The sequence below is a fragment of the Eulemur rufifrons genome, chromosome 6, assembly GCF_041146395.1.
Source record: "Eulemur rufifrons isolate Redbay chromosome 6, OSU_ERuf_1, whole genome shotgun sequence".
Taxonomy (NCBI): Eukaryota; Metazoa; Chordata; class Mammalia; order Primates; family Lemuridae; genus Eulemur; species Eulemur rufifrons.
The window spans coordinates 90,268,771-90,295,269 of record NC_090988.1 but is presented as its reverse complement, the minus strand read 5'-3'; the positions used below and the strand labels follow the sequence as shown (position 1 = coordinate 90,295,269).

General features: G+C 38.8%; 1 protein-coding gene and 2 pseudogenes across 1 annotated transcript in view; all 3 read left to right on the top strand.

Annotated features, from left to right (window-relative positions):
• Positions 1-1,896: 1,896 nt before the first annotated feature.
• The window catches only part of NUP160 (nucleoporin 160), a 49,755-nt gene continuing 25,152 nt past the window's right edge, over positions 1,897-26,499 (top strand). Inside the window, exons 1-21 of the mRNA XM_069469892.1 lie at positions 1,897-2,029; positions 2,294-2,405; positions 6,676-6,886; positions 7,244-7,466; positions 8,790-8,868; positions 9,633-9,747; positions 10,271-10,429; positions 12,468-12,545; positions 12,809-12,906; positions 14,584-14,668; positions 16,245-16,313; positions 18,171-18,254; positions 18,623-18,793; positions 19,515-19,614; positions 19,886-20,051; positions 20,508-20,635; positions 20,718-20,878; positions 22,961-23,094; positions 23,767-23,837; positions 24,532-24,691; positions 25,317-25,386. Of these exons, the coding sequence (XP_069325993.1) occupies positions 1,930-2,029; positions 2,294-2,405; positions 6,676-6,886; positions 7,244-7,466; positions 8,790-8,868; positions 9,633-9,747; positions 10,271-10,429; positions 12,468-12,545; positions 12,809-12,906; positions 14,584-14,668; positions 16,245-16,313; positions 18,171-18,254; positions 18,623-18,793; positions 19,515-19,614; positions 19,886-20,051; positions 20,508-20,635; positions 20,718-20,878; positions 22,961-23,094; positions 23,767-23,837; positions 24,532-24,691; positions 25,317-25,386 (2,574 nt within the window). The 5' untranslated portion in view covers positions 1,897-1,929. The remainder of the gene's footprint in view (positions 2,030-2,293; positions 2,406-6,675; positions 6,887-7,243; positions 7,467-8,789; positions 8,869-9,632; positions 9,748-10,270; positions 10,430-12,467; positions 12,546-12,808; positions 12,907-14,583; positions 14,669-16,244; positions 16,314-18,170; positions 18,255-18,622; positions 18,794-19,514; positions 19,615-19,885; positions 20,052-20,507; positions 20,636-20,717; positions 20,879-22,960; positions 23,095-23,766; positions 23,838-24,531; positions 24,692-25,316; positions 25,387-26,499) is intronic.
• LOC138385475 (U2 spliceosomal RNA) lies at positions 19,262-19,436 on the top strand (annotated as a pseudogene).
• Positions 25,516-25,633, top strand: LOC138385576 (5S ribosomal RNA; annotated as a pseudogene).

Sequence of the window (26,499 nt, the reverse complement as noted above, 5' to 3'; positions counted from 1 at the left end):
ATCCATTTCCAAGCAATCTAGGTAACTCTGCCAGGTAAGAATTGCGGTGCTGGGCTCCAGACTTTTTAGAGAACCACCCCTGCTCTATTGGACACAAGTCCTTGCCAGGTACTTACCCCATCCCTTTGGCCACCACAGACTTCTAGAAGGCATCTCCTCCAATGTGCTGGAGCCTTTAAATGGGCAAAACTGTTCTGGGATCATTTGCACAAGGGGAATAGTGGCACTCTCCTCAATGTTTTATAGAATTTGTAATGAACTTGGTCTCTTTTTTCTTCAGTCTTCCACTCAGCTCTCCAAAGGCCTCAGATGCAAATCCAGTGGCAGCTGGGGAGAGCAACAAATCATATTGTACTCAAAATGATCCCTCCACTACAACTAGGTCCCATACCATCGAATTGCTACAGGGTTTGCTCTCCCCTAAAGCAAAATTGTTTCCCAAGACTCTTTTTAGTCCCCTTGAAAATAGGTTTCCCAGCATGCCGATCTCACCAGTTTGACAGACGTGCCCAGATATGACCAAATACCACTTGGACTCAAGTTAGGCTCCCACAATATGAAGAAGGCAGTGTACAATTGGGACAAATAAGTGTTTCTCATTCAAAGACCTTCAGGCATGCAAAGAAGGAAGATAAAGTTAAACAGGGAGAAAGGCCTTGAAAGTCAGGGCAACAGAGAACCCCTGAAAGTTTTTAAGAAGAAACACCACAGTATAATTGGTGTTTAGGAACATTTACCTCATAGTGCATTTGGAAAATGGAGAGGCAGGGAGAGAAAGAGCAGAGCAAGATCAATTAGGGAGTTGTTTCAGTGATCTAAGAATGAAACGTTGAAGGCTGTATGAAGAAAAGTGTGAAGGGAAAAAATATTCCTGGTATATATTGCTGCCTAAAAAACTACCAAAAATTTTAGTGGCTTAAAATAGCAATAATGGCCTGGTGCAGTGGCTCATGCTTATAATCCCAGCACTTTGGAAGGCCAAGGCGAGAGGGTCACTTGAGGCCAGGAGTTCAAGACCAGTCTGGGCAATATAGTGAGACCCCATCTCTACAAAAAATAAGAAAAACTAGTCGGGCACAGTGGTGCACACCTGTAGCCCCAGCTACTCAGGAGGATGAAGCAGGAGGATCTCCTGAGTCCAGAAGTTTGGGGACAGCCTGGGCAACACAGTGAAACCTCATATTTTTAAAAAAATGTTTTTAATTTAAAAATAGCAATCATGTATTTACCTGATGAATCTGCAATTTGGACAGAGTTCAATGGTGTTGACTCATCTCTGCTCTACAAGTAACACTTATGTAACCTCAGCAGGTTGCAGTATCAATGCTTAACTAAACACATTATTATGTTTCATTACAACAGATTACACGAATAGCCTCTCGAAAAAAATGACAAAAGGCCCCTCTCCCCTTCACTTCTCCTCTTCCCACATGTCGCTGAAGGGTGAAGAAAGGGAGACCCAGCGGAGATCTACAGACGGACACTCTGACGGAGGGAGAGGTGATCGCAAACTTGGGGGCCAGCAGAGGACGGATCCCAAGTTTGCTGAACGGCAGGACCTCTCCGGACCTCGCCCCTCTCGGGAGACAGCCCCGCCGCCAGCTCCCGCGTTTTTAAAATGGAAACAAACCCGGCGCCACCCCCTGCTCTGAGGCCGCCGGGAAATGGGCACCGCCCTCCGGAGCAAGCGAGCCAGCCAATGGAAGAATCCCGCAGAAAGAGTTGGCTTCTACAGCCCCTTTCTCTTCTGGCTTCCTCCCCGCCCACCTTCATTCTCATGGTAAAAGCCCCGCAATAAAAGGTCAGACCCGCCTTTTCCTCCCCTTGGTGCTTCACCTGTCTGCCGCTCCCCTCGCCCGGCCCCCGGAAGTGACGGCAGCCGCACTGCCCTGCCCGTGTCCCGTCGGGCATCGCGGCGGCGGCGGGAAGATGGCGGCGGCGGGAGCCCTAGAACGGAGCTTCGTGGAGCTAAGCGGAGCTGAGCGCGAAAGGCCGAGGCATTTTCGGGAATTCACAGTCAGCGGCATTGGTACGGAAGTGGCCAGGGAGGGCGCGATCCGATCCTTCCCCTCGGGATTCTCCCTTGGGTCTCTGACCGCCCCCTGGCTCATCCTCCTGAGTCCACATGCCGATATCCCCTAGATCAGAGCTTCCTTGGTGTCAGACGTCTTCGTCTTTTCTTTCCCTTCTCTTTGTATGGGTTGTCAATCCATCACCCTCTGCTTTCTCAGCGCCTCAATCCCTGTCATTCCCAGAGAACCATGCGTGCAGGCTGACTGCGTTCATTTTGCAGGGAGTGCAAATGCTGTGACTGGTGCTGTGAAATACAGTGAGAGCGCGGGAGGCTTCTACTATGTGGAAAGTGGCAAGTTGTTCTCCATCACCAGAAACAGGTTCATTCATTGGTAAGTGTTGTGCTTCGCCAAAACCCCCTGGAAGGTGGGGTTCGGTGTATGGATTTTTCTCGCTGTTGCCAGTGTCATTCTATGAAACGATAATCAACACTTAGGAAAAGAGAAAGACTGTTTTCAATTCACGTCAGAATCAGGGGAAGACTAAGGAGACATAGAGTTCTAGAAGAGGTACCCCCCAAGCAACACTAAAAGCAGAGGGAATGTAACTTAGGGGATAAAGCTTGTAAGACCAGTTTTAAACATGAACCCATTACGTGGTGCTTTACAGCTTTCTTCATTCCACAAATATGATTGGAGGTTCTACACATCAGGCAATATGCTAGGTACCAGGATGAAATGATGAGCAAAACAACTACTATTTTCATTATACAAGATGATGCAGCAGTGTAAGAATAGATGTGGACCTACCTTTCATGGGGCAGTTTTGTGGAGAAAAGAGACATTAAACTGATTACCACAACACAGGTATATAAATACAAATTTTCATACTTGCCCTAGAGGAAATATATAGGGGCTATGAGAGGATAATGGGAGAACTAAATATTATTAGTGGGGCAGGAAGGGACTTTAGGGAATTCAGGTAGTCTGAGATCTGAAGGATGAAAAGTTAGCCAGGCATGGGGAGTGGGGCAGAGAACAGTCCAGCAAGCAGGATCACCATATGGAAAGGCCTTGGCAGGTTTGAGGGACTAACCAGAGGTCTGTGTGGCTTAAGTGCATTGGGTAAAACAGAAAGTGATGTGAGAGATGCTGAGGCTGGAAAGATGGCAGGACTCAGACCATGAGGGACCCTTGGGTCATTTTTAAGGATTTTTGGATTTGACCCTAAGGACATTGAACTATCATTGAAGAGTTTTTGAAGAGTTACTAAAATGACCAAAATTGCATTTTTAGAGTATCAGTCTGTCTTGTGGAAAGTGGATTTGGGTTGGATGAGTATAATACCAAAAAAAGACTTGCTTTTATGACGGCCCACTTAAGGGATGCTGGTGGCTCAATTGTGGGAATGATTAGCAAAAGAGAAGATGGATTTAAGGTACATTTAGAAGGTAGCTTCCCTAGGACTTGGTAATAGATTGAATGTGGGGTAGGGGATCATAAGGGAAAGGCAAGGAGCAGTGACAGCTCCCTGGTTTCAGATGTGACTAACCAGATATGGTTGGGGAGGAGTTGCCATTTACTGAGATTTAGAAGATGGATGGTGAGATTTGAATAATTCTTTTGGACATACTAAATTTGAAGTACTTGGGCATCAGCCCTTTGGAAATGTCAAGTAGGTGTTGAAATTTATAAGTCTAAGGCTCAGAAGAGAGACTTATGTTAGAGATATACATTTCATTTATTATTTTTTGTGTTTTTTTTTTTTTTTTTTTTTTTTTTTTGAGACAGAGTCTCTGTTGCCCGGGCTAGAGTGCCATGGCGTCAGCCTAGCTCACAGCAACCTCAAACTCTTGGGCTCAAGCAATCCTCCTGCCTCAGCCTCCCTAGTAGCTGGGACTACAGGCATGCGCCACCATGCCCGGCTAATTTTTTATATATGTATTTTTAGCTGTCCATATAATTTCTTTCTATTTTTAGTAGAGACGGGTTCTTGCTCTTGCTCAGGTTGGTCTTGAACTCCTGACCTCGAGCGATCCTCCCACCTCGGCCTCCCAGAGTGCTAGGATTACAGGCATGAGCCACCGCGCCCGGCCCAAATTTCATTTATTTAAGAAATTTTTTTGTGTGTGCCTAATATGTTGCAGTTAGTTTCTAGGGACTGGGGATATAGCAGGGAACAAAACAAAGTCCTTGCTCTCATGGAGGGAGACAGACAATAACAACAATAACAGAAAAAAACCTCAAAGTATAGGTAGTTTGTCAGGCGATAAGTGGAATAGAAAACAAGGAAGCCGGAGAAGAGGAACGTCTATAGGATTTAATGTTTTATTAATATATGGGGTGATAAGGCAAGACCCAGTGGTAAGCTGACATCTGAGCAGAAGAAAAAAATTTTGGGAGATGAGCATTTTAGGTAGAGCTTTCCAAGAAAAGGAAAGAACCCTGAGACAAGAGCTTGTTTGTTGTGTTAAAAGAATGGCAAGGGGCTGAAACTGAAGCTGAGCGAACAAAGGGTAGAATAGTAAGAAAGAGGTAACTGGGGGACAGACCAGGGCTTTGTTGGTTATTTTAGGGCTTTGGCTTTTGCTCTGAGTGAGATGGGAAGAAGCCATCGGAGAGTTTAAGTGGAGGAAGTACACAATCTAAGATCTGTGCTTTTAAAGGATTGCTATTGCTGCTGTGTTGAGAGTAGAGTGTAGTGGGGGTAAGGGTGGGAGCAGGGAGACCAATTAGGAGGCTGGTGCCACAATCCAGACAAGAGATAATGATGGTTTAGACCATGGTGGTGGTGATAGAGGCAGTGAGAAATGTTCTGATTGTGGATATGTTGAAAACATATCCAGGTGAATTTGTTAGAATTACTATTGCATCAGATAGTGAGTATAAAGAGAGAAGAGTCAAGAGTGATCCCCAGATTTTTGGCTTGAGTAACTGGAAGTTATAGAGATGTCATTAATTAGATGGAAAAAATATAGGTGAAGCAGGTGTTTTTGTTCGTTTTTTGGGTTTGGTGAGTCCAGGAATTCTGTTTTAAACAGGTTTAATTTGAGATGCCTGTTAGATATCCAAGTAGAAGTTTTGAAGCAGTAGTCAGGATTTTAGTGGAGAATTTGAGCTGAAGATACAGATTTGGGAATTGTTGGTATTAGATGACACTTAAAGCTGTTTTACTGAATGAGATCACCTGGAGAATCTCACCGGTGAGATGCTTGAAAAAAAGACATTACGTTCAGAACAATTTTAATAAAAGAAAAGAGTATATTTACTTCAGAGGAGCATAAGGGATAAAACTAGGAGCTAAAAGTTAAGAAAAATAAACTAGTTGATTAAAGTTTGTATCTTGACTTTTGCTTCATGAAAGAGTCTGTTTCATCATTCTGGGGTAGCTGTGACCATAGCAAGAGGCAGAAAGGCCTCCTTTGACAGGAAGTATCATCTGGTGCTGCTGAGAAGAGGGCAGTAAGAATAAGCCTGCAGTAGTCCAAGAAAGAGTTGACTAGTTTGATTGTAGAGATGGAAGGGAAGGAACAGTGTCAGGAAGAGGAAAGCAGCAGGATTTGGCAGATCACCCCTGCTGAGTGAAGGACATAGACAAATTTATGCCAGTGATTTTTAAAGATGACAAATACTTAAAAGTCAAAAGTAAGAACTTTCTTCCTTGGAGTAAGGTAATGTGATAGCCTCTGTGATGGGTAAAAGCTAGGCACAAGGGATGGAGGGTTAAGAGTTTTAATCTTAAAGTCAGACTTAATGTCCTTAGGCATGGCAGAGAATCTCTACACTTACAGAGCTTGCAGTTATTTATTAGTAAGCAAGCACCTTTTGAGGAGTAATAGTAAACTAACCTTGATATGTTTAACATACAAAGTTATTTTTAATCTCCCTCCTTTCCTTCCTTTCTTCCTTCCTCCCTTCCTCCCTCCCTCCCTCCTTCCTTCCTCTGTCACCCAGGCTGGGGTATAGTGGCACAATCATGGGTCAGTGTAACCTTGAATTCCTGGGCTCAGCCTTTGGAGTAGCTAGAACTACAGGCATACACCACCCCACCTGGCTAATTTTTTTTATTTTTTGTAGAGAGGAGGTCTCTCTATATTGCCTGGGCTGGTCTTGAATTCCTGGCCTCAAGTGATCCTCCCACTTTGGCCTCCCAAAGTGCTGGGATTACAGGTGTGAGCCATCTTAAAATATTTCTTTAGTAAGAAATAGTGCACCTCACACAAATAACTATAAGGGTAAAACCCATAAAATTGCTATTGTTTTGTGCTATTGCAGGCTAAGAAGTAATAATTATTAAAGACAATTTTGTTTGACACTGTAGTATATGTGAAGGCCATGTTCCTCTGTAAGTAATGGAGGTGTGAAGTGTTAATTTTTGTTATAGTAGAGTTTAATTGCATTGAATATTGTCCTAAGTAAATGGCCTATCAAGTTTGGAAATGCCTCCATTTAACAGAATCATAATGAGATTTGAATTTTGTTATACTGTGTTTTATAAATGTACATAATGTGATTTGGAATGTAAAAGTGGTCTGAAGCTGTTTATCTAAAATTTTCAAATTTGGAGAGTTCACTTGGATGCTATTCTCATATATTTCAATGCAACAGTCAATGAGGAAAAAAAAGCATAAACTTTTTAAACAAACGTCTCTTTTTTTAACAGGAAGACCTCCGGAGATACATTGGAGCTGGTAGAGGAGTCACTGGACATAAATCTGTTGAATAATGCAGTCCGCCTAAAATTCCAAAATTGCAGCATCTTACCTGGAGGGGTTTATGTCTCTGAAACTCAGAATCATGTGATAATCTTGATATTGACGAATCAAACAGTGCACAGGCTACTTTTACCACACCCTTCTCGGATGTATAGGAGTGTAAGTTGGTTAAGTGTAATATGTTTTATTTCTCAGAATACTCTGGCTGTCACAAATTTAGTGCTTGAGTAATGTCCTTTGGAATTGAAGGAAATTTGGACTTTTATTATCCCTCACCAAGCATACTTTGATAGTTACCATTTTAAATGATTAGACACATTTGAAGTTGAAGAAATAGTGGTTTTTTTCTTTGAGGTTCAGAGTGGGTTGAAAAGAAATAGTTCTCATTAAAAAGAACAGCTTTCTTCTTAAGCTCCATAATTTTTTACTTTAAAAGCTCTTTTAACAATTGAGAGGAACTGAGCAAAATTCAGGTTATTTTGATTTAACAGATTTTTCTTTTTAACTGCTCCATAGGAGTTGGTAACTGAAAATCAGATGCAGTCAGTATTCACTGACATTGGAAAAGTTGATTTCAGGGATCCTTGCAACTATCAATTAATTCCAGCAGTGCCCGGAATATCCCCTAATTCCACCACCTCGGCAGCCTGGCTTAGCAGTGATGGGGAGGCTCTGTTTGCTCTGCCATCTGCTTCTGGGGGGATCTTTGTCCTTAAGCTACCTCCTTATGACATACCTGGTAAGCATGGGAACTGGGCATGTATTTAACTTTAAATAAGGAATGTTGGCATTTAAACAGACTTTAGCAGTTAAACCCTATCATGCAGTGCAGGTATTGCTTCTATACTGTGTCTGAATTGGTCATTCAGAATTGCTTGCCTTATGAGTTCCTAGTGCTTTGCTTTTGTCCGGTGGACTTTATACAGTGGACAAGGGACTATAAAGCATATTGGAGTATGGAAAAACAAATAGATAAATACAGGACAACCTGTTTTAAGTCTCATGGCAGAGATAAGTTGACTAGTTGTCTATCCTCAGGTGGAGGTATTGTAATTAAAATAAAATAATTGAAACAAAGAAGTTTGGTACCCTGTTCCAAGCAACCACTATCTCTTGTCTGGGTTCTTGCATTAGCTTCCTAAATATCTCAGATCTGTCCTTACCCCTCTTCAGAAATTTCTCAAGCACTCTGATACATTTAAAATATAAGTTGGGTCACGTCACAGCCCTGCACAAAGCTGTCCATTGAGGGTTCTTCATCTCACTCTGAATAAACCCAGAGTCCTTATGTTGTCTTAGAGTGCCCCTCTGCTACCACTCAAACCTCATCTTTTCATTCTTTGCCCCTCCCCTTCTCTCCACCAGCCACATGCCTTCTTGGAATTCCTTGAATATGCCAGACACCCTCCTACCTTAGGGCCTTTTCCTGAGATAGCCAGCTACAAGCTTGGCTCATTCCCTCAACTCCTTTAGGTCTTTATTCAATGTCACTTCAGTGGGGCTTTCCCTGACCACCCTTTTCAAAATTATAGCCCCTTGCATAACCCTGCCCCCAGTGAGCATTCTCTAAACCCCTTTCATGTCTTATTTTTCTCCGCTTATTACCAGTCTACTTAATTTGACTGTCTCTGCCTCTCCCCTCAATGGAATGTAAGTTACATGAGGACAGGAGTTTTTTAATTTGTTTTGTTTACTGCTGTACAACGGTATAGTTTTGCATACTACTCCAGCATCTGGAACTGTGCCTGGCACATGAAAGGCACCCAGTGATTGTTTTGGAAGGAGTGAAGTGATTCTGCTGAGTGGTTATTACCGCTCAGGGTTACTATCTGTAAATGCCAAAAATTTCCATAAGGAGTATAAAAATGCTATTTTTATTGATCCAATAATGATTCAAAATATTTTACATGTGATATATGTAGGAAAAGTGTATCCTAAAACTTTGTTAGTACAACAATATAGAAACTTGTCATCTGTTATAAAGATTTTGTTCGTGGTTACATCATTCTTGCCTTTGGGTTTATCCAAGTATGATCAGGAGTTACCTTGCATGTTGTTGCAGGGATGGTGTCAGTTGTGGAACTGAAACAGAGTTCAGTAATGCAGCGATTGCTTATAGGCTGGATGCCAACAGCTATCAGGTAAGTGGTGTCTGACGGGTTAATCAAAGGACTCAAGAATGTAATCTTTTTGTGCTGGTTGGCACCTTTTAGTGCTTCCAGTCTTACTCCAAGGCAAACATACTGGAAAGGAGAGGAGGCAGCATGATATCCTATTGCATCTGAGCAAAACCCCACTCCAGGTACATTTCTCTTTTTTTGAGACAGAGTCTCGCTCTGCAACCTCAAACTCCTGGGCTCAAGCAATCCTCTTGCCTTAGCCTTCTGAATAGCACATGCCACCACGCCCAGCTAATTTTTTCTCACTCTTGGTCAGGCTGGTCTCGAACTCCTGGCCTCAAGCAATCCTCTCACCCCGGCCTCCCAGAATGCTAGAATTATAGGCGTGAGCCACTGTGCCTGGCCCAGAGTACATTTCATTTGCAATTGGACATCATGTGGCAGCAGAGACTGGCTTACTGTTTATGTTCTCACAATAGTTCAGTGCTCTGCCCTGACTTACTCAAATTTAATTTTGTGTAAAATTATTAGAAGTAGAAAGTTTTTGATGATTAGAGTAAAACAGTACAAAATGAAATAGTGTTCCATTGTTACATAGAGATTTTTAAAATTTATTATAGCAACTGATTGCTAACCAAACAGGAATGTAGTTGTCTTATACCAGCATATAAGCTCTTACTCCTTCTGCTGAGTGTATACTTATAATTTTATATCTTTTGAATTGCAAGCTCTAATGATCAGATAATTTGCAACAGTAAAACTAAAACGTGACCTTATGTCTTTAGGGGTGATCAAGGGCCTTCAGATCGTCCCCTCAGTCTTGCTGTTCACTGTGTCGAGCATGATGCCTTTATCTTTGCTCTGTGTCAGGATCATAAGCTACGAATGTGGTCTTACAAGGTAAATGGTACATTTATAGTTACTATAATTGGAAATAGAATTGTCAATTGTGAGAGAATTGAAATCAATCTTGCTCCTTCTCAAAGATTATCAAATCAATTGGTTTGGAAATTATGGGTCATTACCAGATTCAGGCAGCTTCACTTAGCTTTATTTTGCATACATTTCCCTCCTAACTGATTGTCTTTTTATTTTGAAAATTATGAGTCCTACAGGAAAATTGAAAGAATAGTACAAAGTATATACCCTTCACGTAAGAGCAACAAATGTGTTTTGAAAAGGCAAGCTGGTAAAATGCTTTTCAGGACTCACCAACAAAACAGAGCTGATGATTTTATCCATCAGACTGAAGAGATATTTTTCATCTTAGCCCTTTAAAAACAAAAACCTGTAAGGTCTTTTGGCAGATAAACTAGATAGAGTGATAGATATAATGAATGTACATCCTCTCAAAAGATAGGAAATATGTTTTTCTAGCCTGAATATTCTTTGAATACCACCTATTAACATTTATCTTGGGCAGGACCAAATGTGCCTGATGGTAGCTGACATGCTGGAGTATGTACCTGTGAATAAAGACCTTCGGCTCACTGCTGGAACTGGACACAAATTACGACTTGCTTATTCCCCTTCCATGGGACTGTACTTAGGGATATACATGCATGCACCAAAACGAGGACAGGTATGGAACAAGTAAGACACATGTCAAGTTATTCTGTGTGTATTGATGTGGGAAAATAGCTGAGACTCATTAAGTATATTTAAGCTCTTCGCACCAACCTAGGTGCTTCATGTGTTGTTTTCTGAGGTGATGGTGAGTTTTTTGCTAATGTGTGGATTAGAAGATCTTGAAGGAGGGGTCAATATGAAAGGAAATAGTTTAAAGACATGTGACAAGAAGTTAACCAAAACTAGGCCGGGCGCGGTGGCTCACGCCTGTAATCCTAGCACTCTGGGAGGCCGAGGCGGGTGGATCGCTCAAGGTCAGGAGTTCGAGACCAGCCTGAGTGAGACCCCGTCTCTACTAAAAATAGAAAGACATTATATGGACAACTAAAAATCTATATAGAAAAAATTAGCCGGGCATGGTGGCGCATGCCTGTAGTCCCAGCTACTCGGGAGGCTGAGGCAGTAGGATCGCTTAAGCCGAGGAGTCTGAGGTTGCTGTGAGCTAAGCTGACGCCACGGCACTCACTCTAGCCTGGGCAACAAAGTGAGACTCTGTCTCAACAAAAAAAAAAAAAAAAAAAAAGAAGAAGTTAACCAAAACTAAATAAGAAAGAGTACATATGGAAGTCTGGGTGAACAAATGGGATTACTGAAAGTTATGTAGAAGTTTAGGGTTATGGGGAAGTTAATTTTTAGAAATTTTGCTCATCATCCAAACACGAGCTGTTGTATATAGATAAGTAGGATATAATAGTATAATCATGTAAGCAAGCAGGTATTGGATACTGTGTGTTTGGCACTGTGCAGGCCTTTTATATACTTTAATAATAGCAAACACTTGGACTGTGCTTACTTTGGGCTCATACATTGTACGTGTATTATCCATTTGATCCTAATAACATTCCAATGAGATAGGGTTCGTCTCCCTCACTCTGCTGGAGCTCTGATTCCCCATGCTAGGTCACTGCCCTGCTTGGATGCTCTCCTCACCCTGTTTGGGCCCTGATACCACCAGGCCACCCCCATACAATGGACACCATCTTCACCCTACCTGAAGTGAGGTGTGTGTGTGTCATATATATATCCCTCTATTAATATACCCAAAAGAATTGAATGCAGGGTCTCAAAGAGATATATGTACAACCATATACACAGCAACATTATTCGTAATAGCCAAAAGGTGAAAGCAACCCAAGTGTCCATCGACAGATGAATAGGTAAACAAAATATAGTATATGCATACACTTGAATATTATTCAGTTTTTAAAAGGAAGGAAATTCTGGCACATGCTATAACATGAGTGAACCTGAAGGACATTATGTTAAGCAAAATAAGCCAGTCACAAAACGACAAATACTCGTTGGGCATGGTGGCTCATGCCTGTAATCCCAGCACTCTGGGAGGCCGAGGTGGGAGGATCGCTTGAGGTCAGGCATTCGAGACCAGCCTTAGCAAGAGTGAGTGAGACCCTGTCTCTACTAAAAGTAGAAAGAAATTAGCCAGACGACTGAAAATAGAAAAAATTAGCCAGGCATGGTGGCACAGACCTGTAGTCCCAGCTACTTGGAAGGCCAAGGCAGGAAGATTATGCTTTAGCCCAAGAGTTTGAGGTTGCTGTGAGCTAAGCTGATGCCACGGCACTCTAGCCCAGGCAACAGAGTGAGACTCTGTCTCAAAAGAAAAAAAAAAAAGACAAATACTGTATGATTCCACTTATATGAAGTACATAGAATAGCTAAACTCATAGAGACGGAAGATATTAATAAAATGGTGGTTGCTAGGGGCTGGGAGTTGGTAGGGAACAGGGAGTTGTTTAATGGGTATAGGGTTTCAGTTATGCAAGGTGAAAAGAGTTTGGGAGATTGGTTGCACAATAGTGTGAATATATTTATCGCTATGAAGTGTATACTTTAAATGGTTAAGATGGTAAATTTTATGTGTATTTTACAATTTTTTTTAAAAAATGGTTTCTAAATGCTAACAGCCCTTGCTTAGAAAAGTAACATGTTGATTACTACAAGTAATAAATGATCAACTTGTGTTTTAACAGTTCTGCATTTTCCAGTTGGTGAGCACTGAGAATAACCGCTATAGTCTAGATCACATTTCCTCACTCTTCACTTCTCAGGTAGGTTGGATCATCCTTTGTATAGCACACAAGTACGAGGAAAAGAAGTGCTGGCTAATCTCACTATGGTGTAATGGGATTGTAGCCTTAAAGTGGAATATTTCACGATGTGTGGAAACAATTTCATTTGGGTTTTACCAGGTTCATGTGGTACTGCGTTTTGTTTTTATGCCTTTACCTCTCCTACCAATACAAATTTAAGTCACCATGAATTAATACCTTTTCTTTATTGTTTTAAGCCTTTTTTTCACATTTCCTTCTAGGAGACACTAATTGATTTTGCCTTAACCTCCACGGATATCTGGGCCTTGTGGCATGATGCTGAGAACCAAACGGTTGTGAAATACATCAACTTTGAACAGTACGGGTCACTTAACATTGTCCATCCTACCACACTCGGGGCAGTTTCATGCTAAGAAGACGACCTTTTTCTGTAGAACCAAGTCAAGGGTTTTCATCTGAAGGATTCGACCGTGGCTTTGCCTGTTGTTACTATCTTCTGAAATATTTCTTTTGCATTTTGTATTATTTCTTACCTTTTGGTTTTAGGAAAAAATGAGAATTCTTAGGATTGGACTAACATAAAGTAAATACCGTAGTTCTTGGGAGAGATAGCATGTATCTAAAATACTCCTAATCTAGTTTTCTTTACTTCTAAGAAAAGATTATTCTTGATACCAACAACTTCCAGAAGACACTGCAGCCCTTTTGTGTTCTCTGTTTTCTCATCATGAGTTGAGAAAAAGATTGGACAAATACAGTGCTTCTCAAATTTTTTAAAAACTGCAAGCCCTTTTTCCCAAAAGATAATGAAACTAGTATTTTATGAGTATAAAATTATAACATAATTTAATGTGTTGATAATCTTATTTGGTATCTAATATTTTTAAAGTATATTAGTTGGTTGGCTGTTTTTGTTTTTGAGACAAGGTCTTGCTGTGTTGCCAAGGCTCTGGAGTGTACTATCATAGCACACTATATCCTTGAACTCCTGGGCTTAACTGATCCTCCCCAGTAGCTGGGACAACAGATGTGTGCCACGATACCTGACAGTTTAAAGTTTTTAATAGTTACAAGCACATTTTAAAAACCAATTTTGAAGCAAACACTTGTGTAACCCGTGTAGAGGATTCCCTGGACCACTGCTTAAGAACCACTGAAGTAACTGAACCTTCTGGGTCCCTCATAACCCTAATGTCTAGGGTAGAATTCTAAGAATGGTTACCCCCAAATTGCCCCCAAGCCACACCTCAGAAGATAAAACTGTTCCTTATAGTTAGCATTCAAGCAAAGTGGTCAAAAAGCACAGGCTCCAGAGTGGGAACAGGGTTGGAATTGTGGTGGTGCAACTTACTAGCTGTGATGCACTCTAAGCCTCACTTGCCACATCTGCAAAACGAGAGTACTGTATCCTTCAAAAGTTATTTATCATAAGGCATATGTGAGTAATATCTAGAGTTGCATCTAACATAATATCTAGCAAATACTAAATGCAGAATAAAAGTTATCTGTTATTTATAGATTTGTGTTTAGACTTTTAATTTCAAGAAGATACCTGTTAAAACTTGGTAAGAATACTTCTATAAAAACTACACTCTGGCCAGACACGGTGGCTCACGCCTGTAAATTCTAGCACTCTGGGAGGCCAGGATGGGAGGGTCTTTTGAGGTTAGGAGTTCAAGACCAGCCTGAGCAAAAGTGAGACCCTGTCTCTACTGAAAATAGAAAAATTAGCCAGGCGTGGTGGTGTGTGCCTATAGTTCCAGCTACTCAGTAGGCTGAGGCAGGAGGATCACTTGAGCTCAGGAGTTTGAGGTTGCAGTGAGCTATAATGATGCCACTGCACTCTAGCCCAGGTGACAGAGTGAGACTGTCTCAAAAAAAAAAAAAGCTAAGAATAAGTTCGAAACATATGTAATAGAGTAGTTGTTGCAGGGGTTCAGTGATAGGGCCCTCCCTGCCCAGATACTGCCAACAGCATAAGTTTCATATTTATGCATCATTTCTGTACAAACTGATGGACTTTTTTTTTCTATAGTAATGTTGCAGGACAGTGGAATCCAGTTTTTATGCAGCCTCTGCCAGAGGAAGAAATTGTCATCAGAGATGATCAAGACCCCAGAGTAAGTAAACGCTTAAGTGTCATGAAAGGGGATGATTTACCCTGATAATTATTTTAAGAAGAATCAGTTGTGTTACTCAGAACCCTTTCAGCTTCAGGTGACAGAAACCCATTCTGAACTGACTTAAGCTAAAAGGAGATTACGTTGACTTATGTAGCTGAGAAGTTCGGTATTACCTGGCTATAGCAGTGGCTGGAATAATGCCTTCAGGGCTTGGTTTTTCCCTTCTCTCTAGTCTGCTTTCCTTTGTTAAACCTCCATGTTAGGTTTATTTTCTGGCAGAGTCCCTCCTCCCCTGGGTGAGCTTGCATTCTGTGAACTTAGTAACCCCAGAAGAAAGAAAGTAGCACCTCAGTCCCAGGTCCTTGATGTGACACTCACTGGCCTGGCATGGGACACATGTCCAGCCTGGACCTTGCTATTGCAGGGACTGGTGAAGTCAGTTGAGTATGGGCAAGAGAGGGATGGTTTCCCAAAGAAAGATAAGGGATTTCTTAATAAAATGAAGGGGCACAGATTTGGGACAGGCACAAACACTTAAGTGTCCACTACGTCAACAATGTTGATACATGCGTGTAAACTAGAAATAAGACAAATTCTGATAGAAGTGTATGCTGTGAAGAAAATAATTTTAAAAGATAATGAAATAAAGAGCACAAGTTAGTCTCCACATATTTCAGGCACATCACCAGGATAAATGGAAGAAAACACTTCCAGTTGATGCCTTAGGTTACAATGAGATTAAAGATTATGGGCTGTGATTCAGAAACAATGACTGTTTGCAGAAGTAGAAAACTCACTTTAAATATCTGAAAGTGAATATTGCTAAATTTTTAATCCCAAGAGTTGATGGGTGGTGGTTATTTATTGTTCCAGTTACAATAATTACTGACACTTGGCTTTTGTCTGAAAGCTAAAACCTTATGCTGATTATTAAAATCTTTGGTTATCTCTTTTGTCTTGATCATTTTATCATCCACCTGAACCTTAGTAGAAGGAAGGAAACTGGAATGAAGATCAGTCAGATTTGCTACTTAAGGACAAATCTGGTTTCTGAGAGTTGGTCAAAATAATTAGGCAATATGAGATTTCCTATTTTATTCTCTATGCTTCATTTTCCCTCTTGGGAGAGCTTATTGCAGTTTATTTTGTTTACATACAATGTCTATTATTGTTGGTTCCTTTTTTTATATGTGAGCCGTAAAATGAGTACTTTTGTAGATGGTGTAGAAACAAGCTTAGTTTAATTGTTCTCTTTCCACTGTATATCACCAATAAACTAGATCTACTTCCTCAATTTAAGCTTGGCGTTGACAAAGCATGTTTTCCAGTGGAACCCAGTAAAGCCCTCCATGAGGAGCACACCCTTGTCAGTATGGTACATCTAGTTGACTCAGAGGCATTGCAGGGTGAAAACATAACTGCTTGTTATTGCTCAAATGTAGAAGGGTGCAATGGCTGTGTTTATATAATAAAAACTCAAACTTTGGTGTTATGTGTTGAATTCTTCCTTCAAATTTTTCCAAATTTTATCTTGTTTAGAATGGTATTAACTTTTGTTTTAATGTTCTACCAGGAGATGTACTTGCAGAGTCTTTTTACACCAGGACGATTCACAAATGCAGCTTTATGTAAAGCTTTACAGGTCAGTGAGAAAATGTTTACTGTTAATTTAAAACTATTTCTTATTTTGTTACTATATTATATAATTAATAATTACTATTTTGGTTTGCATAAATTAAACTGAATATATTTCTGCATTTATATAAACATGTGTTTATAAGTACTACTGTAATTGTTTTTAAATATTCTTTCCATTAAATAAGACTCCTAGTGAGGATTCAGGGGTAGGGGTTGCTTTCCCAATAACTAGGGAAACATGCCAGAGGCAAAAAGAGAAACTGATGCCTACACTATTTTAAAAAGATACCATACTACACTGAATATAATCTCTGTACTTGAAAGAAATGTAAAGTGTTTTTTGGTTAATTTTGATTTTAGTCTATTTGTGCCATTTTGTTAGTACAATGAATGTCTGAGTTGGTCAGATTCAAGAAAAAAAATTTTAACTTTAAAGTGACATAGGTCTAAGAGGTGCCCAGTGCGTTACAAAAGTCTTCTTTAAAGTTACATAGCCTTCCATAAATTGTCTCTTAGATTCCTGGATTTAAAATACAATTATGTTCGTGGAATTCAGAAGTACCTTACAGTCTCCTAGTCTGACCTCCAACACAAAGCAGAAATACCTTCTGAAACTTATCTGATAGACGTTTATTCATCTTTTAATTGTCTTTACCTCCAGTGACAAGTTTCTCACTAGCTCTTGTGTGTTATTATTCCCAAACTGTGCCATTTTAAAGTTCTTAGGTATTGGCTTGAATTTTAACCTCCATCCTTTTGGTAGCTCCTTTCTTTTGGAACTTCACAGTACATGTCTCTTTTATATAAAGTAACTATTCAGGTATTTAAAGAGTCTTCCCATGTTGTCTTTCTCCAGACTAAACACACTCAGTTTCTTAACTTTCTCTCAGATGATGTGGTTTCCAGACCTGTAGCTTTTCTTCTAGGTACATTCTTGAATATCTGGCCATTGTATGCTTTCAGTTTTCTCTCTGATAAAACTTCAGGGTGACATGGTCACCTTCTCTGACTGTGTTTTTTCTTTCGTCTCATCAGCAGTTCTTCCTTGTTAACAGTAATTAAGTGCATGATAATATTTCTCATGGTATCTCTTGCACACTGAGATATTGAATAATCATTAAGGTAATTATCAAATGCATTTCTTTAGGAGAATCATTCCCAGTAGAGTGACCTACCGCCATTGATATTTTAGCTATCTTTGTGCCAGTCTCAGGATATGTATGTTTGGCATCATCTACATCTTCTTTCCAGCTGAGCAACAGCACTTATTTTGCTTTTTATAATGATTTAAATGTACTCTATTATAATTCTTTCAGATTTATGGATTTCTACAGTTTATTCTGGTCTATAGAAACTATTACAGAATTGCTGTGATTTCTCTTTCAGAAATTATTTGCACAATGTTAGGGGTAAATGTGTATTCCAGGCATGCTCAATCTCTATTGTACAGTTGTATACTGCGTCATTGCCGTCTAACCCAGAGTATTTTTCATTTAGTTTTGGGCTTTATATAGTACTCTAAAATGTTTGGGGTTTTTTGTTTATTTGTTTGTTTTTGTGGAGACAGTCTCTCTCTGTCGCCCTGGCTAAAGTGCAGTGGCGTCATCATAGCTCACTACAACCTCAAACTCCTAGGCTCAAGCGATCCTCTTACCTCAGCCTCTCAAATAGCTGGGACTATAGGCACATGCCACGACACCCAGCTAATTTTTCTATTTTTTGTAAAGACAGAGTTTTGCTCTTGCTCAGGCTGGTCTCCAACTGCTGATCTCAAGCAATCCTCCTGCCTTAGCCTTCCAAAGTACTAGGATTACAGGTGTGAGCCACCACTCCTGGCCTAAAATATCTGTTTTAATTTTAGATTTTCTGCCGAGGAACTGAGAGGAATTTGGATCTTTCCTCGAGTGAACTAAAGAAAGAAGTTACTTTAGCTGTTGAAAGTGAGGTGAGGTTTGGGTAGAGAAAGAATAATAATTTCTTTCATCTTGGTATAGGGCAGATTGGTATTGAGGAATTGCTAGAATTGTTCACTTGACCTTGTTAGTCGGAAATATAATGTTTAAACGTTTTAATCAAAGAATTAGATACACATTTATGTAGTCTATGGCCCTTAATATATAAGGATTAACCTGGAATTAAACTTTGTATAAAAAATAAAATTAAAAGATACAAATAAAATGAAAACAATAAGAAAAAATATATAAGAAATATTCATTTATCTGTAGCTTAGTAAAATGACATTGAACAGTTATGTTCTTTGTGGAGAAGGATCCTGAATGGTATCAAGAGTTTAACTTCTTTCTTGTTTGCCAGCTTCAAGGAAGTGTAACGGAGTATGAATTCTCCCAGGAGGAGTTTCGAAATTTACAGCAGGAATTCTGGTGCAAGTTCTATGCCTGTTGTCTTCAGTATCAAGAAGCCCTCTCTCATCCTCTCGCCCTACACTTGAATCCACACACAAACATGGTGTGCCTGCTGAAAAAAGTAAGGAAGCCAGAGCATAGAGAAGAACTTTTCTAGATAGTTCAGTGGGTCTTGCAGAATGTTAGTCTGGTGAATGTTGTACTTAACTTTTAGGGCTTTGTATTTATATTTTTTCCCTGAAATTCTAATTCAGTTGTATTTAGATAGTTTTTTGTATTATTATCTACATTTTTTTGCATTTCATCTTATTTACTTTTTATATTGAAGTAATTTCAAACTTAAGGTAAAAGTTACAAGAACAATACAAAGAATTCCTGTATGTCCTTCACCTGCATTCCTATGGTTTATATTTGGATTTTGCCAATTATGCCCATAATTTTTCTTCCTGACCCAGGATCCAATCTAAAGTCTTATATACATTTAGTTGTCATGTTTCTTCTTCCCCCCCCCCCCCCGCCCCCAATTTTTTGTAGAGACAGGGTCTCACTCTTGCTCAGTCTGGTCTCAAACTCCTGGCCTAAAGTGATACTCCCATCTCGGCCTCCCAGAGTGCTAGGGATTAGTTTAATATCTTATACTTCCTCTATCCAAGGACAATATATTAAATGAATTTTTGGAACAGGGAGATAGAGTAGGAGCTTACTCTGTCAACTCCATACATCAACCTGGTATTGTAGTACCTCCAGGGAATAGTACAACCCTCCCACAAATAGAAAAAAGAAAATTTATAAAAATAAAATTTCACTGAAAAAAAATGTAACTGGAAGATTTGTATTTCCAGGGATACCTGTCTTTCCTTGTACCCTCCTCCCTGGTGGATCATTTATATCTCCTGCCTGATGAGAACCTTTTGACAGAGGATGAGACAACCATATCTGATGGTAATAGTAATTGTTACATCTATATTTAATCTCCTTACATGAATCCGATGCTTTGTCTCAGATGTATACAAAGAAACATTGATTGCCACAATGACCTGTACTGGTCACTTTACCATACTGTGGATATTTTAAGGAAAACTAAAGAGACTTAGGCATCTCTGAAACCTCAGATCCCTTGGCATTTAATTATTAATATTTTATTTTAATATAGCATCGATCAATAGATCTTCATTGTCTTGAGACATGAATATTTACTTTCTCTTACTCGCAGATGTGGATGTTGCTCGGGATGTCATATGTCTGATAAAATGCCTCCGGTTGATTGGCGAGTCAGTAACTATGGATATGTCAGTTATGATGGAAATGAGTTGTTACAACCTACAGTCTCCAGAAAAGGCTGCAGAACAGATTCTGGAAGATTTGATCACTATTGATGTGTAAGGAGAATTTAGGGTAAAGTGCATTTTCTAATGGAAATTCAGCAATTTCTAGTGCCAAAGTTGGGTTTTTAATGTACTTTCAAGAATGTACATGGTGGCTTAAAGTGATTTGCCATGATTCTATTAAATAAATGGGTGTTTCAGCTTTTAAACAAAATTTAACCCACAAATTCAGGTCTGGAAGCAGACTCATAAAATATGATATAGGTATCAATTATTAACTGAGCTACAAATTGTAAAAAGTATTTTTCTCATATTCATTTTGTCTCTCATTTCTGAAAAATTAAAGGGAAATTTGCCATGTGGAGTGAAAGTATCTTGTATGCCAGAGTGATCACTCCTTTATTATGTGGCTGGGTTTCCTGTTTCATAAAACATTTAGCTTACAGGACATAATAGAGCCTGTCTTTTGTATTCTCAGCACTAATAGGAGTTTTCTAATTGTCCTTATAGAGAAAACGTGATGGAAGATATTTGTAGTAAACTGCAAGAGATTAGGAACCCAATCCATGCCATTGGACTGCTTATACGGGAAATGGATTATGAAACAGAAGTGGAAATGGAAAAGGGATTCAATCCAGGTAAGTGACAGAACAACAAATGTGCTGCTTTGATTAAGGGAAAACAATGATACATTTAACTCCATTTTTCTTCTTATTACAGCTCAGCCTTTGAATGTTCGAATGAATCTTTCCCAGCTGTATGGTAGTAGTACTGCAGGGTATGTCGTGTGCAGAAGTGTATGTAAAATTGCCAGCACTCGCTTCCTGATCTGCCGAGACCTTTTGATCTTACAGCAGCTCTTAATGAGGCTAGGAGATGCAGTAAGTACTACATAAGGGAAGATTTATAAAATCTAAAACCCGATGAAGACCTAGAAGTACATAGCAGCAAAATGTCAGCTCTGACAGCACAGAGTCTTTGTTCACTGCTTTATCCCCCATGTTTGGCCTTAGTAGGTGCTCTACAAATATTTGTTGAATTAAGAATGAATAAGCATCATAATCCTTATAAGATTACAGATTAAGAACATATATGAAGCAGATTGCTTTACTTTTTTTTTTTTTTTTTTTTTTGGTTTTTGAGACAGTCTTGCTCCATCACCCGAAGTAGCGTGCAGTGGTATCATCATAGCTTGCTGCAATCTCACATTCCTGGGCTCAAGCGATCCTCCTGCCTCAGCCTCCTGAGTAGCAGGGACTACGGGTGCACACCGTCATCCATGCCCGGCTAATTTTTTCTATTTTTAGTAGAAACAGGGTCTTAATCTTGCACAGGCTGATCTCAAACTCCTGAGCTCAAGTAATCCTCCCATCTCAGCCACCCAAAGTGTAGGGTTACAGACGTGAGCCACTATGCCCAGCCAGATTGCTTTACTCTTAACATTTGTGTATGTATAGCAGTGGAAATTTTTTCCAGGTTTGCACTCCCAAAATTTAGTAGTAGTATTACTACTTTGGATATGATAGCAGAGTATTGTTTAGTGTAGAGAGAGGAAAAAGAAGAAAAAGAACTCTTATTCTACAGTGCAAGCCTTACCCTAAACACAATTTTGAGATTGCAAAGTTTGTCTTTGTGGTCCTCCCAGCATCATTCTGTGCTTCCTCTGCCATCCTATTCTCAGACCACCAAACCCTTGTTGCTGTCATATGATCCCAATTGCCTACCCTACTGAGTGTTCCTTGCTTAAAAATTACCTTTCTGCCCACAGTCTGAAGTCTCAATTTTCTCTGGGTCAATAATCTCATTTGAGCCTGACAAGGAAGCAGTCTGGTTAAACCAATTCATGTTAATGTTAATGTGTAAATACCCGAAAGTCCTTTGGGGCTCCTAGAAGTATTTATATTTTTTAAATCAGAATTTATTAGCTCAAATACATTGATAGTGGTAGAATTTCTGGCAAAAATAAGAAAAAAACATTTAGGAAGATAATTTGTTTAAGACCACCAAGGAGAAACAGGAACCTTTGCTGAGAGTCTGTCACTTAGGTTAGTTAGCCCTTACTGAGCTTTTTTGCTCCATGTAGATTCTTCCGTTTCTTCAGATTTTTTTGTTTTTTAAAATAATAACCTTTGTTTTTCTAAACACAGAAATAATAGATATTCATCATACAACCTTTATAAGATATATGTATACAAAAAGAAAATAAAAATTCATCTATTAATCTTCTACCCAGTGATAACTGCTATTTAAATTTTGGTTCATACACTTTTTTCCTATGCGAACAGTTTTTTGGTTTTGTTTATAAAATTAAAATATGCCACATAGTATTTTTTGTAATCTAGTTGTCATTATTCCTCTACTTTATAAATCTCATCAGCTTTTCCCATGTTATGAAATATTCTACATTATTTTTAGTAGTTACCTAATATAGTTTTGATTTATTCAACCAATTCCATTTGTGGCCATCCAGGTTGTTGCCAGTTTTTCCCTTACAGCTGTAACTTTCTGTGCATCTTTGATTATATCTCTAAAATAAGTTCGAAGAACTGGAATTGATTGGTCACAGGGTATGCACATTTTTAAGCCTTTTGGTAGTATTGCCAGATTTGCCTCTAAATGGTCATGCCTATTTTTACCCAACACCCATAGAATAAGAGAGGATTTAGATTTCCCTGCTCCTCCTTCAATTCTGGAGCCACAGATTTAATGAAAGTTAAGCTTTTCGGTTGTTGCTTTCTTCTTCAGCATCAGCTCCAATGACTTGGTGAGCTGTTGTTGATTATTTTTGTACTGTTAATTTTTAAGAAGCTGTTTTGCCACTTGCTACCCCAAATTGTAACAAGTGTGTTGCTTTTACAATATTGTCCCCTTTGTTATTTTATCTTACCTCCACCTGAACTGTAAAAGTTACCATTACTGATAGCTATTGTTTATTGTGTCTTCTACCTGCGCATCATGTATAGGTGATTTTGGGAGCCGGTCAGCTCTTTCAAGCTCAGCAAGACCTACTACATCGAACAGCTCCCCTACTCTTATCTTACTACCTCATTAAGTGGGGAAGTCAATGCTTGGCAACTGATGTTCCACTTGACACACTGTGAGTTTCATTGTCCTAATTATTTTTTAAAAATGTGAATTTAATTATTTTTTCCATTGTCTTAAAGAAAAAAATTTTTTCTTTAATCATGCTATAAAATTATGTGCCTTTAAGATTCAGAGAGCTTTCAGATACTTCATTTTCTAAAGGTTGAAGGCAATTTATAGGAATGAAAATTAAAATACATTTTTTTATTTTATATATACTTATTATATATGTGTGTGTGTGTGTGTGTGTGATGTACAGATAAAGCATGTTGAAGACAAAATATTAAGATGAAGCCAGAATAAAAGTTACACCATACACAAAAACATTGTGCTCTAATTACTAAAGGTAGGCTGAGTTTCTTTATAACCAAAAGAAGAAGGAAAATTGAAGAATTACAAGTTTCACGTTTTCTTTCTTTTTTTTTTTTTTAACCCTGAGTCTGCTTCCTAGGAAAGATTTACATTTTCAGTAAGATAAACTATCCTGTTTGCTGTGGCTCCTCATGAGTGATTTGATGGGAAACAATCTAAATCATGACATTTTCCAATTTTTTTAATGCTTTCAGTGGAGCCTTTTATGTGCAATTTATTAAATAAATTGAAAGTATTCTTAGTAAGATAACTTGTAGAAGTAATGTTTGGCATAGGAGAATTTATTAAACTGTTCTTTTCCCTTTTCTCACAGGGAGTCTAATCTCCAACACTTATCAGTATTGGAACTAACAGACTCTGGTGCTCTAATGGCAAATAAGTTTGGTAAGAAGTGGGCTGTGTATGCATTTGATTTTAAATTGTATATTCATTAAAATGGTCTTTTGCCATCTTTGCTCTGTAAAGGTTGGCCAGGCTCTTTGCTTTCACTTTAAGAGGGCTGAGCAAGTTGTGGCCTGAGACCTCTGGTTGTGGCAAGGGGTCTGTGAAACTGTAGTCTCAGATCAGGCATAAAGTAAGGGTGTGGTACATACAAATACTGCTGCTTTTCCATTGTGTTCTGATGCTCCAGTGATTAATTCAACAAAATTATTTAAAAACTTACCAAGTTCATGGTAGCTTTTGTAATCTTGTCTTAGTCAAAAAATATTTAAAACTTGAAAAGCTTGAAAACCATTATTCTAGAGAATTTATTTTGTATTGTTTTGCTATAAAACTTGTCGTCTTGGGACCAAATGTACTGTGAAGAGGTCTTAGGAAAGGCACTTACATGTAGTGAGATCAGTGAAAAGAAATGACTATAACATTGAATTAAGTGGCTTTTTTATTGTATTTGTATAGTACTTCACAGTTTACAAACAGCTTCTATTCATATTGCCACTGATTATATGCATTCATTTTCTGTTTTGAAGTGATGTGTTCTTTCTTTTAAATTGGTAGACTATCTGAATTGAAAATTGATATTACTATTGATATTACCATCAGTAGTTTGTGATTATCATAACTTTTTCTTTTTAAGTATCTAGCCCACAGACAATTGTGGAGTTATTCTTCCAAGAAGTCGCAAGAAAACACATTATATCTCATCTCTTCTCTCAACCAAAGGCACCTCTGAGCCAAACTGGACTGAATTGGCCTGAAATGATTACTGCAATTACCAATTATTTATTGCAACTTTTGTATCCTTTTATTTAAAAGCCAGTTGAAAGGTCTCCTATCTAAACAATATAACGCTCTGATTCTGCCTGTGTAATGAAGAATTTTAAAGAAGTTAGATGCTTACCTACCTAACAAGATTTTTAGGTATTTTCAGATTTGATCCCAATTTTTATTTTATTTTGTTTTTTACTCAGGAATTGAGCAAAATTTTGTTGGTACAAACACATTTAATACCTGGGTCTCCTTAAAACACTCATTCAACGATGATTTATTGAACAGCTCTATATTGCCAGGTCCTATGTTACATGTTGGCTGTCCACTTGCACCAACAGTATGTATCTGCAGTATATTGGAAATTACCACCCAGGGATGAAATACATGCTTTATTCCATAGTTAACTAAGTTGTAAGCTGGGAGACAAGACCCTTTTATATATACATATACATATCTTTTCACTGTATTTGGTATATATAAAGGTATATATATTTGTCTAATATTAAGGTTATATAGAGATGTGGAAAGAACACTCTTTACCTTTTTTTAAAAAAAATTAAGGTGTTTCATGGACTCTTCTGAGTTTGATGCCCAATATGTACATTTAAGTTTTGCCCAGAAAAGTAAGGAATCTCCTTAACCAATGACTAGATGGCCTAGCAATCCCGGTTGTCTCTTTCTAGAATGTCTGATGGGGAATTGTCAGTATGTACAATTGCAGGTGAGTTCTTTCGCACATTTTGGGTTTAATCATTCTTGTAAAGGATGGGACTGCTGGAATTTTGATCTGATCTTATAATGAGTAATTTGAACTTGATTACACCAAGACATACCCCAAAAAGATTTTCTTACTTACAGCCATACCACCCTGAACGTGCCTTATCTCGTCTGATCTTAGAAACTAAGCAGGGTTGGGCCTAGTTAGTGCTTGGATGGAGTACCACCTGGAATATCAGTTGCTGTAGGCTTTTTTAAAAAGTAGTAAAGTATACGGAAGAGAGATTTTTCTCTACTTCTCTCTTTTTTAAAAACTTTTTAAATTATTTTGGGTTTTTTTTTCCCTAAAAGGCCATCTCAGCATCAGACCTACCTCTCTTAACAGTATCATTCCTAACATAATTTTTTCTAGAGTATCTTTTTTTTTAAATTCTCTCTGCTAGATTTTTTTTTTTTTTTTTTTTTTTTGAGACAGAGTCTCACTCTGTTGCCTGGGCTAGAGTGCCGTGGTGTCAGCCCAGCTCACAGCAACCTCAAACTCCTGGGCTCAAGCGATCCTCCTGCCTCAGCCTCCTGGGTAGCTGGGACTACAGGCACGTGCCACCATGCCCAGCTAATTTTTTCTATTTTTAGTTGTTTGGCTAATATCTTTCTATTTATAGTAGAGATGGGGTCTCGCTCTTACTCAGGCTGGTCTCAAACTCCTGAGCTCAAATGATCTGCCCACCTCGGCCTCCCAGAGTGCTAGGATTACAGGCGTGAGCCACCGCACCTGACCTTAAATTTTTTTATAGTAGTACAAACATATCATTATCTTCATATAAATGCTTTACTAGAATCTAGTCATTGAACCAGTAAATACCAAAAATTGGAAAATTACTAAGGTGTAAAGTGTGTGTGTGTGTGTGTGTGTGTGTTAGTTAGTATGTTACTGGACTCCTGTTTGCTTTCTTAAGATGTCTGATCTGATATAAGAATATATTAACAGGATTAGGTTTTAATCTCCAGATGATTTCAGGAAATGAAACTTTTCTATTAATAAGACACTATATTCTCTTCCTCTGTGAAGAACAACTTGGAAATGAGTATTTCCTCAAGTAGTGTTTATTTTTCTAAT